A 20233-nucleotide genomic window follows, 5' to 3' on the forward strand; every position below is an offset into this window, starting at 1 on the left:
ATATTTATAAAATACATTGTATTTATAAAAATCAGTGTTAAAAAGAATTATAATCCAAACAGGCTGAATTTCTCATGTTTCTCATATATGATAGTTTGTATTTAAGATCCTAATCCCTTGATAATTCTATAGATTGAACAGTGAATGTGGCAACATAAATGATTTAAATAATTCAAGAAGTACAAATTGAGCATCTGTGATTCTTAAAATCCAAAATACACTTTTCACTATTCTTTTTCTCTTAATATATATATGACTGTGTAGCCTTTTTCCTTGCTTTTAAAACCAATGTCTGAACATTCACCATAATATCCAAGATATACAACAGGTCAAGGAAATAGGGCCACTACCAAGTATTTCCCTGGTGGCTCAGATGGTAAAGCCTCTGCCTACAATGCGGGAGACCAGGGTTCGATCCCTGGGTAGGGAACATCTCCTGGAGAGGGAAATGGCAACCCACTCCAGTACTCTTGCCTGGAGAATCCCATGGATGGAGGAGCCTGGCGGGCTACAGGCCATGGGGTCACAAAGAGTCGGACACGACTGAGCGACTTAACTTTCACTTTCAACTTTCACCAAGGTTTTTAATATATGTATGTAAACTTGAAAACTATAGGCTGTAAAATATTGACCTCGTCAGTCTACTCATGGAAAACTAAAGCCCAGAATGGAATGTACTTTACTAGGAAAACTAACCATGGTAAACATCACTGCCATGCTTTCATGTCTGACTCTTTGCAACCCTTTGGACTGTAGCCTGCCAGGTTCCTCTGTCCCTGGGATTCTCCTGGCAAGAATACCAGAGTGGATTGCCACTTCCTACTCCAGGGGATCTTCTCAAACCAGGGATCTTCCTAGCCCAGGGACTGAACCCATGGCTCCTGTGTCTCCTTCATTGCACGGGGATTTTTTACCCACTGAGCTATTGGGGAAGCCCCTAAACATTCATGAATATATCCTACTTCGTATCTCTAGAAAGCCACATATGGAAAATTTCTGTCAATCAGTGTCAAATCTCATGCATGCGTAGACTTTTCTAACCATTTCATCTAAAATTTTAACCACCTCTCTCAGCTTTTCATACCCCTCTTTTTGGCCAAAGTTTTTCCCTTAGCACTTACAATGAATTAATTTACTAATTTTTCTACTTGGAATTTTTATTTGTTTACTATCCGTCTCCCTCTCTGGAGTATATGCCCTCTGAGGGCAGGAATTTTATTTCTTTTGCTTACTCTTCTGTTTATCTCCAACCCTTAGAACAGTGCCTGGCCTAGTAAGTAATTAATAAATATTTGTTGGATTAAATGGATGAATGTAAATAAATAAACAACAAATCCAAAACCTAGCAGAATTTTATGTGTTCAAACTCTTGTTCTAACAGAACTATTAAAACAGTTACACCCCAAGAACTTTGAAAATGTTACCTGATTTAACTTTCCAACAACACTAAGGAATGAATACATACGGTATCACTGTGGGTCACACAACTTAGTGTGTAGCTGAGCTAAAATTTAGACCCTGGTCTGCATGTTGCTAAAGTCTATGTTTTGTCCATTATATCACACTGACCTACATATAATCTCAGCTCCTCTAGAAGATGTATAACAAGTGTATAAAAAGATCTAAAATTACAAAGGTTAATTGTGTCAAAATGCTCATACTCAGGGGGCTTTGGAGACTTAGAAGAAATAGTTAAGTATTTATGAATGGCTAGAAGAATATCCTATTTATTAGAAAAGCCTAGGGTTCCACAAATTCTCAATTACTCACATCAAGCCTCAGGTGATATAGTTCCTTTCAAGCAATGCTAACAACACACAATGGAGTATTACTCAGCCATTAAAAAGAATATATTTGAATCAGTTCTAATGAGATGGATGAAACTGGAACCTATTATACAGAGTGAAATAAGCCAGAAAAAAAAAAAACCACCAATACAGTATACTAATGCATATATATGGAATTTAGAAAGATGGTAACAATAACCCTGTGTACGAGACAGCAAAAGAGACACTGATGTATCGATCAGTCTTATGGACTCTGTGGGAGAGGGAGAGGGTGGGGAGATTTGGGAGAATGGCATTGAAACATGTATAATATCATGTATGAAACAAGTCGACAGTCCAGGTTCAATGCACGACACTGGATGCTTGGGGCTGGTGCACTGGGACGACCCAGAGGGAGGGAATGGGGAGGGAGGAGGGAGGAGGGTTCAGGATGGGGAACACAGGTATACCTGTGGCAGATTCATTTTGATATTTGGCAAAACTAATACAATATTGTAAAGTTTAAAAATAAAATAAAATTAAAAAAAAAAAACATTTGTTGATTTTCGTTAGACACTATTACAGGAATAACTACATACAGGTCCAAACACTTTTACCCAATAATCCAATGATGTGTTGTCTGCAAGAGACACAATTTAGATTCAAGAAACAAATAGGTTGAAAATAAAAAGAATGAAGATAAATCATATAGACATATCCAAAAGACAGCTGGGATAACTATACTAGTATCTTACAGATAAAATTATTACTAGGGACCAAGAACATTTTGTCATTAAAAAAAAAAAAGTCAGTCCATCAAGATGTAACACTTATGAATGTATCTGCACTTAATAACAGAGCCCCAAAATACATAAAGAAAAAACTGGGAGAAGTGAAGAGAGAAATAGACAATTTAATAATAACATTTGGAGACTTCAACACCTCACTTTTAACTAGACAGAAGGCCAACAAGGAAATAAACTAACGACACCAAACAGACCTTTATAGAATACATCACTCAACAAGAGCAGAATATATACTCTTCTTAAGAGCACAGGGAATACTCTCCAGAATAGACCATATGTTAGAGCAAAATCCCTTACCCAAAACACTTCAGACCATATGTGTTTCAGAATTTCAAATTGTCCATATTTTTAAAGTATGTTGCGTTTTTATTGTATTATATAAGATCCTTCATGCTCAGCAGGGTCTAGGTCAATATCCTGTAATCGATCACAATATTTCTACAGCAAAATATATGAAAACTGACACTGCCTTAGAAAAAGACTATAAACAGCTTCAACTCAGTTCAGGTGTTTTGTCATGAAATAAATTACAAAAAAAAATTGTTAACTCTTGCTTCTACTTTCAAAGCATTTTGGATACACTTCTCTTCATCTCTGCTGCCATCATCTGAATAGGAACCCCTGTTACCTCCTTCCTATCCATCAGGGAGCATTCTAGCAGCATCCCTCCTCTTAGCCCAGGTTCCTTCCAATCCAGGCGTTACAAAGCAACCGAAGGTATTTGTTACTTTTATTATTTTACTCCTCTGCCTGAAACTCTACAATGATGTCCCATGGCTCTTAGAATGAAACACAAATCTATCACAGTGGGCTGCGCGGTAAGGTGCATCCCTACCTCCCCAACATCTCCTACTCTTCCTCACTCATGGATGTCCTTTTATTCCGTCCAATACAACAAGCTCTTCATTATTTCGAGTCTTTAAGCTAGCTGCTCCTCCTTTCAGGGTGATTAGCATCAATCTTTAGGTCTAAGCTTGACTATCATCGCCTCAGAAAGACATGGTTCATTGCATTTTTTAAATCATTTTTTAATCATTTTTTTAATCATCCAGATTTTTCCTACTGAAATTATTAACTTAATCTAAAATTACCTAGTTTGCTTACTTATTGTTTATTGTTTGTCCTTCATCATCAAGAATTTAAATGTAAAAGCAGAGGCCTGTTTCAACAAATTCCATAGCTCTAGAACCAAGAACAGTGCCTGCAACGTGGGAGTGGTCAATGTACTGATGAGTGAAGAAGTAGTCAACAAAAATCATCAGTTAATTCATAGCAGAAAAAAAGATGAAATACTGTGAGGCTAACCCTTGACATGAGTAAGATCATCTTCTAAATGAAAAATAACGTGGGAGTGGTTAATGTACTGATGAGTGAAAAAATAGTCAATAAAAATCATCAATTAATTCATAGCAGAAAAAAAGATGAAATATTGTGAGGCTAACCCTTGACATGAGTAAGATCATCTTTTAAATGAAAAATAAACAGATATTAATCCAACTCTATGCCCTGTTATATCAATAATCACTGTGCATTCACCATCACTAGGAGTTGAAAGTTTCCGCAAAAGCATTTCAAGGAATGCTTGAGAATTTCCCCCTAAAGTTTACTACAGTGGAGCTTAATTATGCCCAAAATGAAAGTAACACATTTCTATCTCAGATTTCCTTCTATGCAATGTATACTACTTCAGTCTTAGTAGGGTGTAGGTCAGACAGAAGAGGCAGACAGGAGGTAAGGACATTCCTCACCCATCCTTATCCTTCACCAAACTGGTCAAGGAGGTCTTTTCCCCCAAATCTAGGGACCACGTGTCACTCAAAGCTACCTGACAAATTTTGGTACAATTAGTTCTAATTTTGTTGACTTAGCATTTTTCTTCTTTCTACTATTTCTCGAACTATTGAAAAGCCTTGTCTAGCTCTGAAAATGTCTTTCATAGAAGCTTTTGTAGTATGAAAGGTAAAAGGAAGACAGTTTGAGAGGGGACTGAAAGGGATTCTACATTCAAGATTTTCTTTCCACTTCCAGGTTTGCCCTAAGGCATGCCTGTTGACTCTAGAGAACACATCGTGGACAACGGCTGTCACCCTGTTCACTGGGTCTTTTCTCTCTGAAAAACTGGAGGCTGCCCTGGAAACCTCCCATCTAGTTATCTTCAGTACAAAGAGAAGGATAAGATGTTGTCATGAAAAGGAAGAAAAAGATGGAAGGAGGATAAGAGAAATATTTACAGAATGCTCAGTATATGCCTGGACAATCCTGTGCTCTTTATTATTACTCTACTCTTAAGATTACAACTAATTTTACCAAAATTTGGTAAAGTTTTTAATTTCTTTGTGCTCAGTTGCTCAGTCATGTCTGACTCTTTGCAGCCCCATGGACTGTAGCCCTCCAGGCTCCTCTGTTCATGGAATTCTCCAGCAAGAAAACTGGAGTGGGTTGCCACTTCCTACTCCAGGGGATCTTCCCAACCCATGGACTGAACTTGAGTCTCTTGCATCTCTTGCATTGGCAGGTGGATTCTTTACCATTAGTACTGCCTGGGAAGCCCTTGATTTTATTTTCTTTTAAAAACTGATAGTGAGGACACTTACATACATACTTACATTAAAATCTGCAAATGTAACACAGAAAAGAAGTTAACACTGGTGTGGGAAGAAAAGAGAAGTATTTCCTGTGGCTTCTGGAATATTCTGTCACAGGAATATAAATAAAATCCACTAATATTTGTGAGAGCTATTACCCTTCTTAAAGACTTTTTTTTTAAACAGGCTGAACAAACCAAGGCAAGCCTGTATACATTTCTTGAAATAGTTCCTTGTTTATCTGAACTATTTTGTACCCTGGAGTTATGACATGTAAGTGTCAGGGCACAACTGCAGGTCCATATATAACAAAGGAGTGCCCAGAGGGTTCCTGAAATAAGAGCTGGATGCTCCATTCATACCGGGAGGGCCCCTGTGCCTAGATTAAGCCTTGGCCACTTGCACATAATTAGCATACCAAAATGAGAAAGAAAGCTGAAAAACATATCAGGGCAACGGAACCCTGTTACCATGTAAAGGACACATGCATTGCCCAGGTGTCATTATTCAAAATCAACTTTGTTGAAGAGATGAAAACGGGGGGGAAAACAGGGTTTTAGACAGTCGCTTTCAGAGCATATATACCTAAAAGGAGGGACTGAATAGGAAATATCTCCCCAATAAGTTCTCATTGACTTTACACAGCAACGTTTTTGTCACGTCTTCCCACGGGACTGCTTCCAGACCACCTCTACTTATGTGGGACTTCATTTGGCTAAATCATAAGAACAGTTGTTGAATTATAAGTTATGGGCACAGGGAAGATGCTGTTAAATATCCAAGGATACAGAAAGTACAAGCCAGGGTGCAGTTTTTCCAGGCCGTGTCCTCAGTGTCCGCTATCCATTTACTTGTAATTGTAGGTGATTATCTTGTCCATTCCCCGCTGCTCTGAAGGGTCAGAAGCACTGTAGCTTCACCCTCAGAGTCATCCCATCCTACTCTTAGAAGGTCCAAAAATAGAAGGAAGCTGCGTTTCCTTTGTTCCAGTCCCTTCAGCAAACATCAGTCACATCACGGCAAAGCCACACGCCAAGACAAAGCAGGAAATGAGTAAGGGAGACATGATCTGTTCCCTTGCCGCATCGCCCTGTGTTGGGGTATTGTACTCACCAGTGGAAAATCATTTTTGAAGTTATGTTACAACTGTACAACTGCTCATTAAAAAAAAAAAAAAATCCATCACCTAGTTTTCAGCCAGGTGGCAGATTTCACACCAAGAAAACTACCCAGCAGACATTCTTAGCAGTTCATTTATACCCGCGATCATACAGTAAAATTTCCAACAAATTATTCAATTTCTCTGAACAAAATGCTAGATGAAATCCTTCAACCAGTGACAACCTCAAGAAACCGAGTGTGTCACACATGGGTAATTTCACATTCACAGAGTCTTTTTCATGACATTTTAGTTTTTGAAAAGAGCAGATCTGTCTCACTGGAAACCTTTTTTTTTTTTTATTCTAGGTTTTTAAAAATAGACCCTACTTTTAAGATTTTTTATTTCCTGTGGTCTGAAGAACCAAACATATTTTCCCACGCAGATTCAGAATAGGAGTATGAGGTCAATTTAAGAAGGAGTTGAAAATTGACTGTAGGTGGCTAATGGGTAAGCAGTAAATGCAACTTAATTTCCTTAAATCACATTCTCACCACAGAAATATGAACATGACCCCCATGATCTTCTCTATTTTTCTAAAACACTTGCTCATGTGTTCATTCACTCATGCCTACTACAAATATTCACCGAATGCCCACAAAGTGATCAAGAAAGTGACTGCCAAGCTACACTCATCTGTGTTACCTCATTTTTTTTTTATAAAATCTGTCCCACAGATTTTTAGGGACAGATTCTTCTTCTACAAGCAGCTGAGTGGAGAGGCCAAGAGACCAAAGAAGAGAAAGGTGTCAAAAGGAAGATATACTTGAAAAAAGCTAGAATGAATGTAGAAAAGCAGACACGTGTGGGAAAGAAAGTTCTGGAGAGTGTCATCCATCAGGACCACATCATCCCTGGTCCTCTCTCCATAAACGATAAAAGCAAGCACCAGTCCACGATACCCTGAAGGGTCTCCATCTTTTTTTTTTACTACCGTCTTGGAACCATCTGGCTTTGAAACAGATTGTAAAATTATTGTACACACAGCCCATACAGTAACTAAGATGGCTATAGTAGTAGATGCAGTATAATTTACATGTTTTATTCACTAGAGGATTATTAATCTGTTCTAGTGCAGATTTAACTGTTCAGTGTTTAACTGCAGTAAAATGCAGATCTAAGTGCTTTGAGAATTAGTAAGCAAATGAAACAAAAATCACTTCAAAGGCCAGGGAGATGCCTCATGATATGTTCTTTGTGTATTTTGATATTTTTAATTACCTATTACATACATCAGTACATGTATTTAAATTTTAACATTTTAGCACTGTTTCTCAGATATTCAGGCATGGTAATGAAAAGCTTCCCCTCGACGTGTCATTTGCTGTGAAACCTACAGAGATGCTAACAAGAGCAACAGAGAAACAGTAAAAGTGGTGTCTTCATGACTTCAGCCATGTTGAATGTATGCAGACATTCTTCATCCATTAAATGCAAATGCCTTGAGTATTTCAACAGACAGCAACGCCAAAGTTCATGCTCCGATGTTTTCCTAATACATTTCCAAAATCACAGTCAATTTTCAATGATAGTTTGTCAGCTTCTCCTACTGCATCAGCTACACCATGAGAACAACTTAAATCACCTCTGAAGGGGGAAATACCCCTTTCACGACAGAGCCCTATTTAGCAAAATAATGATCACGGGGCCCTCAAGAAGTTCATGAAAGGTCTATAAACGCTTTGCACGTAGTCCAGAAGCTGTACCTTAGCACAGTAGCCAACGTGAAGCTGCCTCATGTCAACTTCATCTCTAATTCAAAACTATCACAATGAATCCCATCAGGAAAAGAACATGGATAAAAATGAAAAATACTCTCATTCCAAGGAGTCGCTCCAATCAGTCTCACTGCTGGAAGAAGACTTGTCGCTGACAGCCCATTATAAGAGCTTCAGGGAGAAGCAGCAGGGGCAGAATAACAAAAATGTTATTGGCTGGTAAAGATGGCTGGGGCCCTGTTATCTATAAAGGCAGGCGGCCCACGTGGCAGTCTCCGACCTACCGCGCAAGCCCTCTGCCAGACGTTGGTGCCCCGAGTAACAGAGGAGGAAGGAAAGCTGATGGATACCAGATTCACGGTGACTGATGCCAGACCACCTGCCTGTGCCCTCTGTGACTGCCCCCACCCCAGGATCTCTGGAGCTTCTTCGACCTCCTGCTTATCACACACACCCCAAACTCAAGGCCCTTTCCAGAGCATAAACACGCAATGCCACTCAGTGACACTGGAGGGTACTGTCCTGTGCTTGACCACGAAAAGCATCTCTCCAATTACAAGCAGACTCCAATAAAGACTCATGGGGAGGGACAGCTGGAGAGTAAATATGCGCCCACGGGCTGAGATCATTTTATATCTCACTACATCTGATTTTTTTTATTCCTGATTCCTTCTTTATTTATAATAACCAATCTGGTCAGAAACCTAGGTGGGCTATGCTAGAAAAAGCAGAGAGTAAACATGCAGGCATAAAGAATGATATGGAAAGAAGAGTCAGTAACTTTATTTTGGTGACAAGAGACTGAAGGAAACAACAGGAACTGTTGGTGGGAGCAAGCGAAGGTCCCCATCTCTTAGCCGACTGAACAAGTAAATGTCATCAGAGTCGACATTAAAATGGCACCTATTACCTGCTGGCACTATTCTAAGCATTTTACAGGTATATACATATTTAATCCTCAAAAAATGTATAAAATAGGTGCCATTATTATCTTTTAAAGATGAGTTAACTGAGGCACAAATAGTTAACTAACTCAGCCAAAGTAACATAGCTACTGCCTTCCATTAACATTTTATTTTTCTATCTTTAGGCATTATGGTCCATGTTTTATAGCATGTCTAAAGTTTGCCATACAATTCTGCATCTAGTAAATGTTCTCTCTTCAAACATCTCTAGTTCTTGAAAAAGTACTGAAAGCATTCATAAAGCTAAATATACTTGCTTAATTAATTTAAAATATCACCAACATCTCAAAATAAATTTGATCTTATATGTTCTTAGATTGCACTAATTTTATACCACAGTATGAGATTCAAAACAGAATTAGCTTTTACTCTTAAAATTATCATTAATGCATCATCTTGAATATGGTAATCAATAAAAGAGATTCTGCAAGGAGGTAGTAGGAACGTAAATGCATGTTAATTACTTCTAATGTCTTAATTAGCTCCTACTGCTAATGATACAGTAATTAAGATTTAAATATATTCTATAGGCTACATCAGATTTCTGTTGGGTCATGTTGATGAGCATCACTAAAAGCTCACAAAATGGGGAGGTTTACACCCAAATTCTCAAAGAATTCTAATCTCAATGAGAAAAACAAGTAGAACTAAGGTTTTAGACTCACTGCAACATGTTTCCTGCATACACATGTGCTTCCTGGTTAGCTGCTCCTTTCCTTCTCTGTCCCCACATCTCTCTGGGCACCAAGAGGGGCATCATGGCAACAGTCACTTCTGAAAGTGCTTTAGTGGATACATCGAGCACTGCCGATAGAGTCCAACTCCCATCCATTTTTTAACTTTCTTTATTTCTCATCCCTGAAAGGGGAGTTATGGTGGTACACGTTGACCGATCTGGACCTGATGAGGACCAAATGCAAACACCAGTGTAGGTAGATGGCACCATTTTAGAAGCTATCTCACACAGGGAATTAAAGATGTCCACTCTTTTTAAAGAAGGGCAGGCTCCAGAGGTGAAGTCTATTTTTCCTTCTCTTGAATCTGGTTGGTCCTCTGATTTGCTTCAATCAAGGGAATGCAGCAGACATAAAACCATGTCACTTCCAAAGCTGGGTCATAACAGACCTGTAACGTATATGCTCCTGGAATCCAATCATCACACCCAAATGACACACAGAAAGGAGTGAAGCACCAGCTGACACCCCCAACTGAGCTTCCAACCAACAACCAGCACAAGTCAATTCAGTTCGGTTCAGTCACGCAGTCCTGTCCGACTCTTTGTGACCCCACGGACTGCAGCATGCCAGGCCTCCTTGTCCATCACCAACTCCCGGAGTTTACTCAAACTCACGTCCATTGAGTCAATCAAGTCAAATAAAGATACCCCTCTCGGATGTTCCCATCCAGTCAAACCTCACGGCTCCAGAATGATGCCATATATCGAGAGGAACCTCCCAACTGATCTCAGTCAACCCACAGACTCTTAAGAGATAATAAATGATGGATGTTGTTTAAACCACTAAGTGTGTGAGGTAGTTTGTTAAACAGCAATAGATGAAGCCTTTCTAGACCATCATCAAGACTCAGGCTGAAACCAGTGCCTGCTTGACTCAGCATAACACAGGATAAGTCGTGATGAACCCAGAAACATCAGGATGGCTATGATGAAGTTGAGAAGAACACTTTCCAACCAGGGCACAGTGGCTAAGGCCATGGACCTCAGAGCCTCAGACTGTTTGAATCTCGGCTTTGTCTTTTACTATATATGAGTGTAGTAAAAGGTACTCAACTATGCTGTACCTCAGTTTCCTTTTGTATAAAATAGAGATAATATTATCTACCTCATAAGTTTATTTTGAAGATTAAACATCAGTAATAGTATATGTAAAGCACTTAGAACAGTGCCTGGCACAAAGTAAGTGTTCAGTAAATTCTTTCTCTTACTAGTATTACTTAATGTTTTTCCCTTCTACATCAAGTAACTACGCACTCACAGCTATGGGAGGGCTCACTATTTAAAATGAAGGGGTTCAGAAAGTGCAAGGGAAGGACATGACATGGTTCCTGTTTGATCCTATACCGTGAGGAGATGGATCTCTGCCATGTCATAAAAATATGAGTGCAACAAATGCTAAATTTGATTAGCTTCACACCAGAGGAAACCAAAACTCAGAGTAAATTCTCAGTGTGTGGGTCATCAATAACAGATATGCCAGTCAATCATTCAAATTTTATCTGAGGATAATCTGCTCCTAGGTATGGCAATCTATGCTATGGGAACCTTATAACTGACTTCTGTTCATTAAGAGTACTGAGCTTTATAAGCATATACTCCAGTCCTGGAAAGTTGTGTTTTCAGGCATGATCTGAACTATCATCATCGTACTCGTACCAATTTTGTTTCTAAATATTATTTTGTAGTTCACTGGAACAAACAGGTCAGGCCACCAGATCAGTTCAGATCAGATCAGTCGCTCAGTCATGTCTGACTCTTTGTGACCCCATGAATCGCAGCACGCCAGGCCTCCCTGTCCAGCACCAACTCCCAGAGATCACTCAGACTCACATCCATCAAGTCAGTGATGCCATCCAGCCATCTCATCCTCTGTCATCCCCTTCTCCTCCTGCCCCCAATCCCTCCCAGCATCAGAGTCTTTTCCAATGAGTCAACTCTTCACATGAGGTGGCCAAAGTACTGGAGTTTCAGCTTTAGCATCATTCCTTCCAAAGAAATCCCAAGGCTGATCTCCTTCAGAATGGACTGGTTGGATCTCCTTGCAGTCCAAGGGACTCTCAAGAGTCTTCTCCAACACCACACTTCAGAAGCATCAATTCTTCAGTGCTCAGCCTTCTTCACAGTCCAACTCTCACATCCATACATGACCACAGGAAAAACCATAGCCTTGACTAGCCAGACCTTTGTTGGCAAAGTAATGTCTCTGCTTCTGAATATGCTATCTAGGTTGGTCATAACTTTCCTTCCAAGGAGTAAGCGTCTTTTAATTTCATGGCTACAGTCACCATCTGCAGTGATTTTGGAACCCAGAAAAATAAAGTCTGACACTGTTTCCACTGTTTCCCCATCTATTTCCCATGAAGTGGTGGGACCGGATGCCATGATCTTCGTTTTCTGAATGTTGAGCTTTAAGCCAACTTTTTCCTCTCCACTTTCACTTTCATCAGATTATGACAATATTTGCACATATAATAAAATTAATCCTAAATGTATTAATTAGTAATACCAGGTTAGCTTTTGGTTTTTGGTTGTTTTTTGTTCCCCTTGATTTTTCAGTCATATTACATACACACTTTGGGGACTTGTTTTTGTTAAAATAACCATCGATTTTTAAAATGAAGCAAAACTACTGATTTTTTAAATGAAGCAAAATACAGTAATAATCTATACTGCTATAGGCTTAGAATTAGTAAATATCATTTTGTCCCAACTCTCTGTCTCTTCTCTATTTTAAAATTACATCAAGTACCTATTTATATTTACTTTAGAATTAACCACACCAAGCGAATTAATATATAGTGGCATAAGTTGAAGTTTTTTAAATACTTAGCAATCTATATCAGCTCTGGAACATCTGACCATTGCACTTCTCATGGGACTTTTCACTGGAGCCTCAAAGCTCTCCATTTCTCATCTCCACACATTCTATTCATAAAATTATTATAGATTCAATTATACTACTCATATCCTGTTATTTGGGCATGGTTCCCTCTGCTTTTCAAGACAATTATGACAGATCTATAAATCGATACCCAAGTAGGTCAATCAGTTAGTGGTTCTGAGAAAATATGTCAGGTTTGTGCCTATCTTTACTATCATCATCATTCATTCACATTAGTTATTCATCTTCTTTCCAAATTAACAGCCTTAGGTCAGCTTGAGAAAATTCATAGTTTTATTTCATGCCAGCTAATCATGTCTTAAATGGTGAGTAACAGAAATGCAAATTAAAAGACACTTACTCCTTGGAAAGAAAGTTATGACCAACCTAGATAGCATATTAAGCAGAGACATTACTTTGCCAACAAAGGTCCATTTAGTCAAGGCTATGGTTTTTCCAGTGGTCATGTATGGATGTGAGAGTTGGACTGTGAAGAAAGCTGAGTGCCAAAGAATTGATGCTTCTGAAGTGTGGTGTTGGAGAAGACACTTGAGAGTCCCTTGGACTGCAAGGAGATCCAACCAGTCCATTCTAAAGGAGATCAGTCCTGGGTGTTCATTGGAAGGACTGATGCTGAAGCTGAAACTCCAATACTTTGGCCACCTCATGCAAAGAGTTGACTCATTGGAAAAGACCCTGATGCTGGGAGGGATTGGGGGCAGGAGGGGAAGGGGACGACAGAGGATGAGATGGCTGGATGGCATCACCGACTCGATGCACGTGAGTTTGGGTAAACTCTGGGAGCTGGTGATGGACAGGGAGGCCTGGCATGCTGCAATTCATGGGGATGCAAAGAGTCAGACACGACTGAGCGACTGAACTGAACTGAATTCAGCTTCCATATCCGTACTGCCATCACTAACAATTCCATCTATTTTATATTGCTCAATGCAAACTAAATTTGGTAATTTAAAGTGAAACAGGGAACATGGGACTTTATTACTTTCTCACCCTCTTAACTTTCAGTTCCTCTTCCTTTTCCTTCCATTATGTCCTTCATTTCTATGTTTTGAACCTACTCTTTTATATCGGCTAAACTTCAATCCCATGTCACTATAAGATCTTATCAATTACACACTATTTTGCTTTAGTCTAAGATGTCTTTCTTAGTATTATTTTACATCTCACAAGTCTATTCCAAGAACCTGAATCTGTTCTACCATAAAAAAAAAAAAGCTTATCTCTCCAGGAATTTTTGTCTGGTTATGAGCATTATGTGATCATGTGATTATACACTAAAAGTTCTAAGAATATATAAAATTTCAGTAATATTATTGAGAGCAAATATTGGGAATACTTCTGCATCCACTGTGTAGTTGAACAGAGCAATGAATGAAAGTAGCCAAAATAAAACTGTGGAAAAATACTCATGAAAAAACAAGGCTGGTTAAGTGAAAAAATGGCTCAGATTAGAAATAATGGGTTCCACCAAAGTTTCCAGATTAGTACAGTTTTGCTTTACTTGCATCTATCTCCTGTAAATGGAGCCCATTTAGAGTTTCAATGCTTAAATTAACAAAATACTACTAAAATAATTTGTGTAACATTTCTAATTAATAAAATTGAATTAACTGGAGTATTTTTTTACCAACTTGCCCATTTATAAACTAGGATGAGTATAATTTCATCCATAAACAACCAATTAATAAAGTAAGCCATTTGAATAAAAATGGCTTTGGAGTTTCTCAGATAAAAATGTCACACACTTCTCAAAGAACATCTCTACAAATTCTAAATCTTGGTTTTAGTGTGATTTGCATAGAATATGTTAAGTAGCATATGCAGATATCCTCATGCTTAGTAGCAAAATGACTTCGAGGGAAGGAAATGTCACAACAGTTTACCTGGCAGGGTTGCTTCATTTTAATGGCTGTGACATGGTATCTGTAACAGCAGAGTTCGCAGGTCCAGGAACCCCTCTCACTGATCCATTTTAGCAAGCACAGCTGATGTGTATACCGAACGGACCCATCACATCGGCAGGGGTTCAACAGCTCCCCCTGAAAAGAAAACAACTCAGCATGAATCTTTATGTTTGTGTTTCTGTTTTAAAAACCCAACACTTGCTTTCTTTTCTTGCAAAGCCATTTACTCAGAAGGATACAAGCATCAAACACTATCTTAGAAAATGAAATTAAATTTTTATATCTCTGGTGGGAATGAAACTAAAGTCTTAAAACTATTTCAAAGATATTACTTAGAGTCATGACATAAATGTTCTACCAACATACAAAATGTCTGCAAGATATAGCTCTCAATACCCTTGGGGGAAAGCTGTACTATTAAATCTCTTTAATAACTTTTAAGTGGATGGTCAGATGCATTTCCTCTGCAGTTATTCTTAATCATTGCTAAAGAAGAAATGCATGCCATCCCAGAAAGCAGCTTGCAATAGCATTATGCTTTTTTTTTTTTCTAAATGTAGCATCATAAATATTGACTTAGGGCACTATATTCCTGAAAGCCTACATGTTCTTATGCAATTTCCTTACTTATAAAAATACTAAACCTAATGTTTTCTGAGACCACACATTTCATAAGAGAGACGTATATCCTGTTTCCCCAGCGATTACTTGCTTATAAGTTTGCATGCACTTCTAACGGAGTTAATAATTTTAGAATTGTGTTTCTAATCAAGTACATTGTTAGCTAAATAGGCTTTCTTTCACAAGATCAAAGTCCATTTTTATTTGTCCTATTAAAAACTCTAACATGCCTTTCACATCAGTGAGACTGAGTCACCAAAATTTGCAATAAGGAAAGACTCTGCCCTTTTTGGTTTTGAAATGACTCACTCCCTGTTTGTGCTCTAAGGCTATCTGCCTCACGATACACTTGTAGATAAAGGAATATAGGTTGGTTTCTATGTATAAACCAAATCCATTTAGTAATTCACAAAAGAGATACTTATAGCATTACCACTAAAACACCTGAGGAGTGTGTAACTGCAAAACCAAGTAGAAAAAAAAAAAAAGTGTAGACCAAATCAAGCACTATTCGCCACCGGGACAAGGTTATTTGCCTTTGCAGGAAAGGGACATTAGGTAGCCGCCACGCAACCGCTCAGCCCCGGAACCCAGAAGCGGACGCTGTCCGTGGTGCTGAAAGCCGGCCATACGGACCGGGAGCCAGCCCAGCCCTTCCCGAGCCCACCTCCCTCTGCCCCAGCGTCCCCCCGGGCCTCACCTGCTCGGCGCCCTGGAAGCAGATCTTGCAGATGGGCTGGTGGTGCTGATGCTGGTGCCCGGCGCGATGGTCGCCGCCGCCGCCGCTGCTGCTGCTGCGGCTGCTACACACCGAGCGCGTCTCGGGCTGGTCGCCTGCGCCCCGCCGCTCGCCCTCCCCACCCGCGCCGGCCTCGGGCTCCCCGGGGCCGCCCTTCCCTGCCGCCGCCTCGGGGACCGTTGCCTCCGGAAGGTGCCTCGGACCTTCGCCAGAGTCGCCGGCCGCCGACACCTCCTGCCCTGCCGGCGGCGGCGGCAGCTCCTCGGCGCCCCGGTGCCGCGGAACCACCTCCGCGGGCGGCTCGTCGGGCCCCGCGCGGCGCTCAGGGGACGCGGGCGGCGCTGGCAGGTAGCGAGGGGGCGCGGGGCCCGAAGCCGGCTCTCCTGGCGGCGGCGGCGGGGGAGGCGGCGGGGGAGGGGACGGGGGTGGCTCGGAGTCCCCGCTCTCCGCCTCACGGCGCCGGCCGCCGCTGTGGCCGCCCTCAAAGCTCATGGTGGTGCCGCCGCCGCCCTCCTGCCAGCCCGGCGAGCGGGCCCGGCTCGGGCTGCGGGCTAAGGGAGAACGGAGGAGGAAGGGAAGGAAGAGGGGGCGGGCGGAGGGTGGTGACGGGGGCCCGGGCGCCTGGGACTGAGGGGCGGGACGGGGAGGGGACGCGGAGGGTCCGGCGGCGGCGGAGGCTGCTGCTCCGCGGAGCCGCGGGCTCGGCTCTGATGGAGGCGGTGCCCGATTCGGCAGCGCGAGAGAGCGGCGCGGCCCGGGGGGGTGTCGGGGGGGAGCGAGGGCGGGGGACCCGGGAACCAGGGGAGGGGGAGGAGCCGCGCCGCGGAGGGGATGGGCCCAGGAGGAGGTATTCGGCGGGAGCCGGCGCCGGGCGGTAGGTGGGGAGGAGCCGGGGGTCGTTCCGGGGGATGGGGAAGGGGCCTGGGTGGGGGGCTAGCGCAAACCCCCGGTGAGGTGCGGAGACGGCGGGCCGGCTGGAATTGGGGGGAGGCGGGTGGGGGAATCCCTGGGCCGCCTCCCGCGACCCCGCCCCGGGGCCGCTCACGTCTGTTCCGGGGCGGATTACCCCTCTCGGAACCGCGCAGCACTGCGGCTCCGGTGGGTGGCGGGAGGCGGGGTTGGGGGGGAGGGTCGGGGGCCACCAGGTCCAGAAACCGTTACCGGACGGCCAGGGGGATGCCCGCGGGACGGGACAGGGGCGATCGAACCCAAGACCGGCGTGGGAATGGAGGGGGGGCGGGGGGCTCGCGACACTGCTGCCCTTAGCGCGCCCCAGCTGCCCCCTAAGCAGGGGACGAAGGAAAGGGCACGCGGGGCCCTGGGGACTAACGGATGCTCCCCCTAGATCGCTTCCAGCCCCCTGAGCCCTCTCCCTCAAGGGAAGGGCACACTCACTGACCCTCCGGAGCCTCCAAAACAGAAGTCACTGAAACCTGCATCTTCCTTCTCTGCCCCCCTCGCCCTCTCCCTCCTGCAGTGAGTATCCTGGTTTATTTGAAAATATTCTGGTGACATTGTAAATATCATGTCCTACAGTGGTTCCTCCTAGTGAACCCTGATACCACGTTTCTGTGGCGGGTGGTCTCTTTCACCCTTGCCACAGAAAGGACTCAAATGACACCTCTCATGCAGAAGTTGCTGCAGCAGTGGATTTCGATTTTATGCACCCCGAAGCCAGCCAGTTTCTGTGGAACTCCCCTCCGAAAAACCTCCTCTTCCTGCAGGGCAACAAACTCAGTTCTTTTCTGAAAATAAACTACCTCACCTGCAGGGAACTAGACTCGGGGTGGCGGGGCGGGGGGGGGGGGGGGGGGGGTGGCGGGAACCGGTGCACATGCCGAAGCTTCCAAATTCGTACAGTGTAAAATCACAAAGCCATAGATTTATATACTGCAATGTGTCTATTCAGAGCATCGGTTCTTTTCACTAGTGTAACACTTTGATGTCTTTGACACAACTGACTTGCTCTCCAGTCGGTCGTTTTTGGCTGCATTTCATAGCTGTAGAGCCAGGATCAGACAGGCAAAGTTACTTGTTCAAGGTCACAGAACTATTAACAAAGAACTTTTGAGCTCCCTGACTCCACAGATTTTCTGACTCAAACACTGAATGATTTTTCCCCCAATTCTGTTTCCTGCCTCCTAAAACAATATTGTATTAATAATACATGGCATGTTTGGTGGCACTGACTTCCATTAATAGCTAGATGTTCTTGAATGATTAAGATAAATTACCAGCCTAATTTAATTTTTCCACTATACATTTGGCAGTAAGAAGTATATCTGGTTTGAAAAAAATAGTCCAGCTCTTTCAACAGAAATTGGTTTGGTTGGAAAGCAGAGAAGGAAGTAGTAAAAAAGCAGTCAAGAATGCTTTGTCACAAGTGATTCCAAATGAGAGTTCCCAGAGATGTCCTCTAACATTTAGCCTCCTCTGACTAGCTTGTTTTCGGTAGCAGAATGGCAAGCAGCAAGCACATTTAAAAAATAGTAATAATCCTTGAATGCCCTAGGAACTTATCACACTGAAGAAATATGGTTGTAAATAATGCTTTCATTTTCTGTCTTCACCTGTCAAAATGACATTGCACAAAACTGTACACTGCCACAAGTCATAATATGATCATAAGCCTTAATCCTAAATTCTTCAATTAAAAGTTGTCTAAATTGTCTTTTAACCCCCTAAATAATTCAGTTTACAACTAATACATTTCTCCCAAATATGACACAGTCCATCATTATTTGCAGAACAGCATATAAAAGCTGTGAGTTCTGGATAAACAATGTGCAATGACTCAGGCAGCAAAGTAACATGGATAAAAGAGTAAACTGGCCACAATGCTAGATGTGTTCTTTCATTTGATTGTTGAAAAATAACTCTGGTAAGAGAAAAATAACTTTCATTATGATGATGAGTAGCCATGTAAAAATATTATTTGCTAGCATCTGCCTGGTGGGCTGCCGTCTATGGGGTCGCACAGAGTCAGACATGACTGAAGTGACTTAGCAGTAGCAGCAGCAGCGACCTCCAAAGCTGACCTGAACAAAGGGAAACTTGTTTGTAATATTCAGTTAACTTGGTGAGTCTTCAATGGATCAAGGAAAAAAATACCTTTGTAACCTTGGCTGCATCCTCTGCCATGAATATATAAAAACAATGGAGTGTACTGAAAGGATAAACCACTCTCAGCTGCTGGCACCCAAGTAGGAGAGCTGACGGAGAGACACACACATCACATAAAGAACCACAGGGCACCCACAGCCACCAACAGCCATCCAATGGCTGATGTGCATCCAACAACTAAGAAATGGATGAAGAGAGAGGCAATTCTACCAATCTGAGCAAACAGAGAAAGGCACATCCAACCTATACAAAGGAAGAGAAAGATCTAAGTAATACAGGTAATGCTTGAAAAGTCTCCATCCTTATGTTTTTCCCCACCCCACCCACCCATATGTGCAGAGTTACACTTACCTTTACCAAACGAGGTCTTTCATTATGAACATGCAAACTCTTTAGCCACCAGGAGTCTCTTGAGCTGAATCCAAGGATGGAAGAGAGATGGAAGAGCCCCAGGCAAGTATGTCCCAAAAATTTCTTTGGTGATATTAATGGATATCTGTACGATTTTCTCCTTGAACTTCCCTGTGACCACATCTTGAAGCTGTTCCCTGAAGTCACCTCGGGATATTAGGTAGAAAACAATTCAAGCTACACTAGGTCAGAGTTGTTTTTCAGGAATGACTTTGAAGCTACACTAGGTGTGATGACCTTGATCTGTCCTCCAATAGAGTTAGCCTGAAGAGCTCTTTAAAACTGCCTTTCAGATGGACCTAGAGATTATCATGCTAAGTGAAGTCAGACAGAGATAAATACATGACACCACTTACATGTGGAATCTAAAAAAGATACAAATGAACTTATTTACAAAACAGAATATAGGCTCACAGACATAGAAAACAAACTTATGGTTACCACAGGGGAAGTTGATGGGGGGCGGGGAAGGAACAAATTAAGAATCCAGGGTTAACAGATGCAAAGGACTGTATATAAATGCGTAAACAACAAAGACTTACTTTATATCACAGGGAACTATTAATATATTCAGTATCTTGTAATAGTAGAAAAGAATCTGAAAAAGAATATATATGTATGTATATGCATATATACATATACGAACATGCCTCTATATATGTATATAAATACATAATATATCTGAATCACTTTGCTGTACACCTGAAACATTGTAAATCAAGTATACTGCAATGAAAAATATTTAAAAGTTGCCTTTCAATTAAGTTTAACTTTTAGAGATGTTCCAAAATTGTTGAC

The 20233-nt window shown here is 41.7% G+C and overlaps 1 protein-coding gene across 2 annotated transcripts in view; it reads right to left on the reverse strand.

Moving 5' to 3' along the window:
* MARCHF11 (membrane associated ring-CH-type finger 11) overlaps positions 1-16767 on the reverse strand; it is a 114604-nt gene extending 97837 nt beyond the window's left edge. For both annotated transcript variants that reach the window (XM_086362489.1, XM_086362488.1), the window contains exons 1-2: positions 15863-16767; positions 14521-14676 (exon numbers count right to left, since the gene is read on the reverse strand). In XM_086362489.1, the coding sequence (XP_086218615.1) occupies positions 14521-14676; positions 15863-16393 (687 nt within the window). In that variant the 5' untranslated portion in view covers positions 16394-16767. The remainder of the gene's footprint in view (positions 1-14520; positions 14677-15862) is intronic.
* Positions 16768-20233: the final 3466 nt, after the last annotated feature.

The sequence above is a fragment of the Bos grunniens genome, chromosome 20 (genome assembly GCF_055505025.1).
Source record: "Bos grunniens cultivar Pamir isolate PY7600 chromosome 20, Bosgru_T2T1.0, whole genome shotgun sequence".
NCBI classification, from domain to species: domain Eukaryota; kingdom Metazoa; phylum Chordata; class Mammalia; order Artiodactyla; family Bovidae; genus Bos; species Bos grunniens.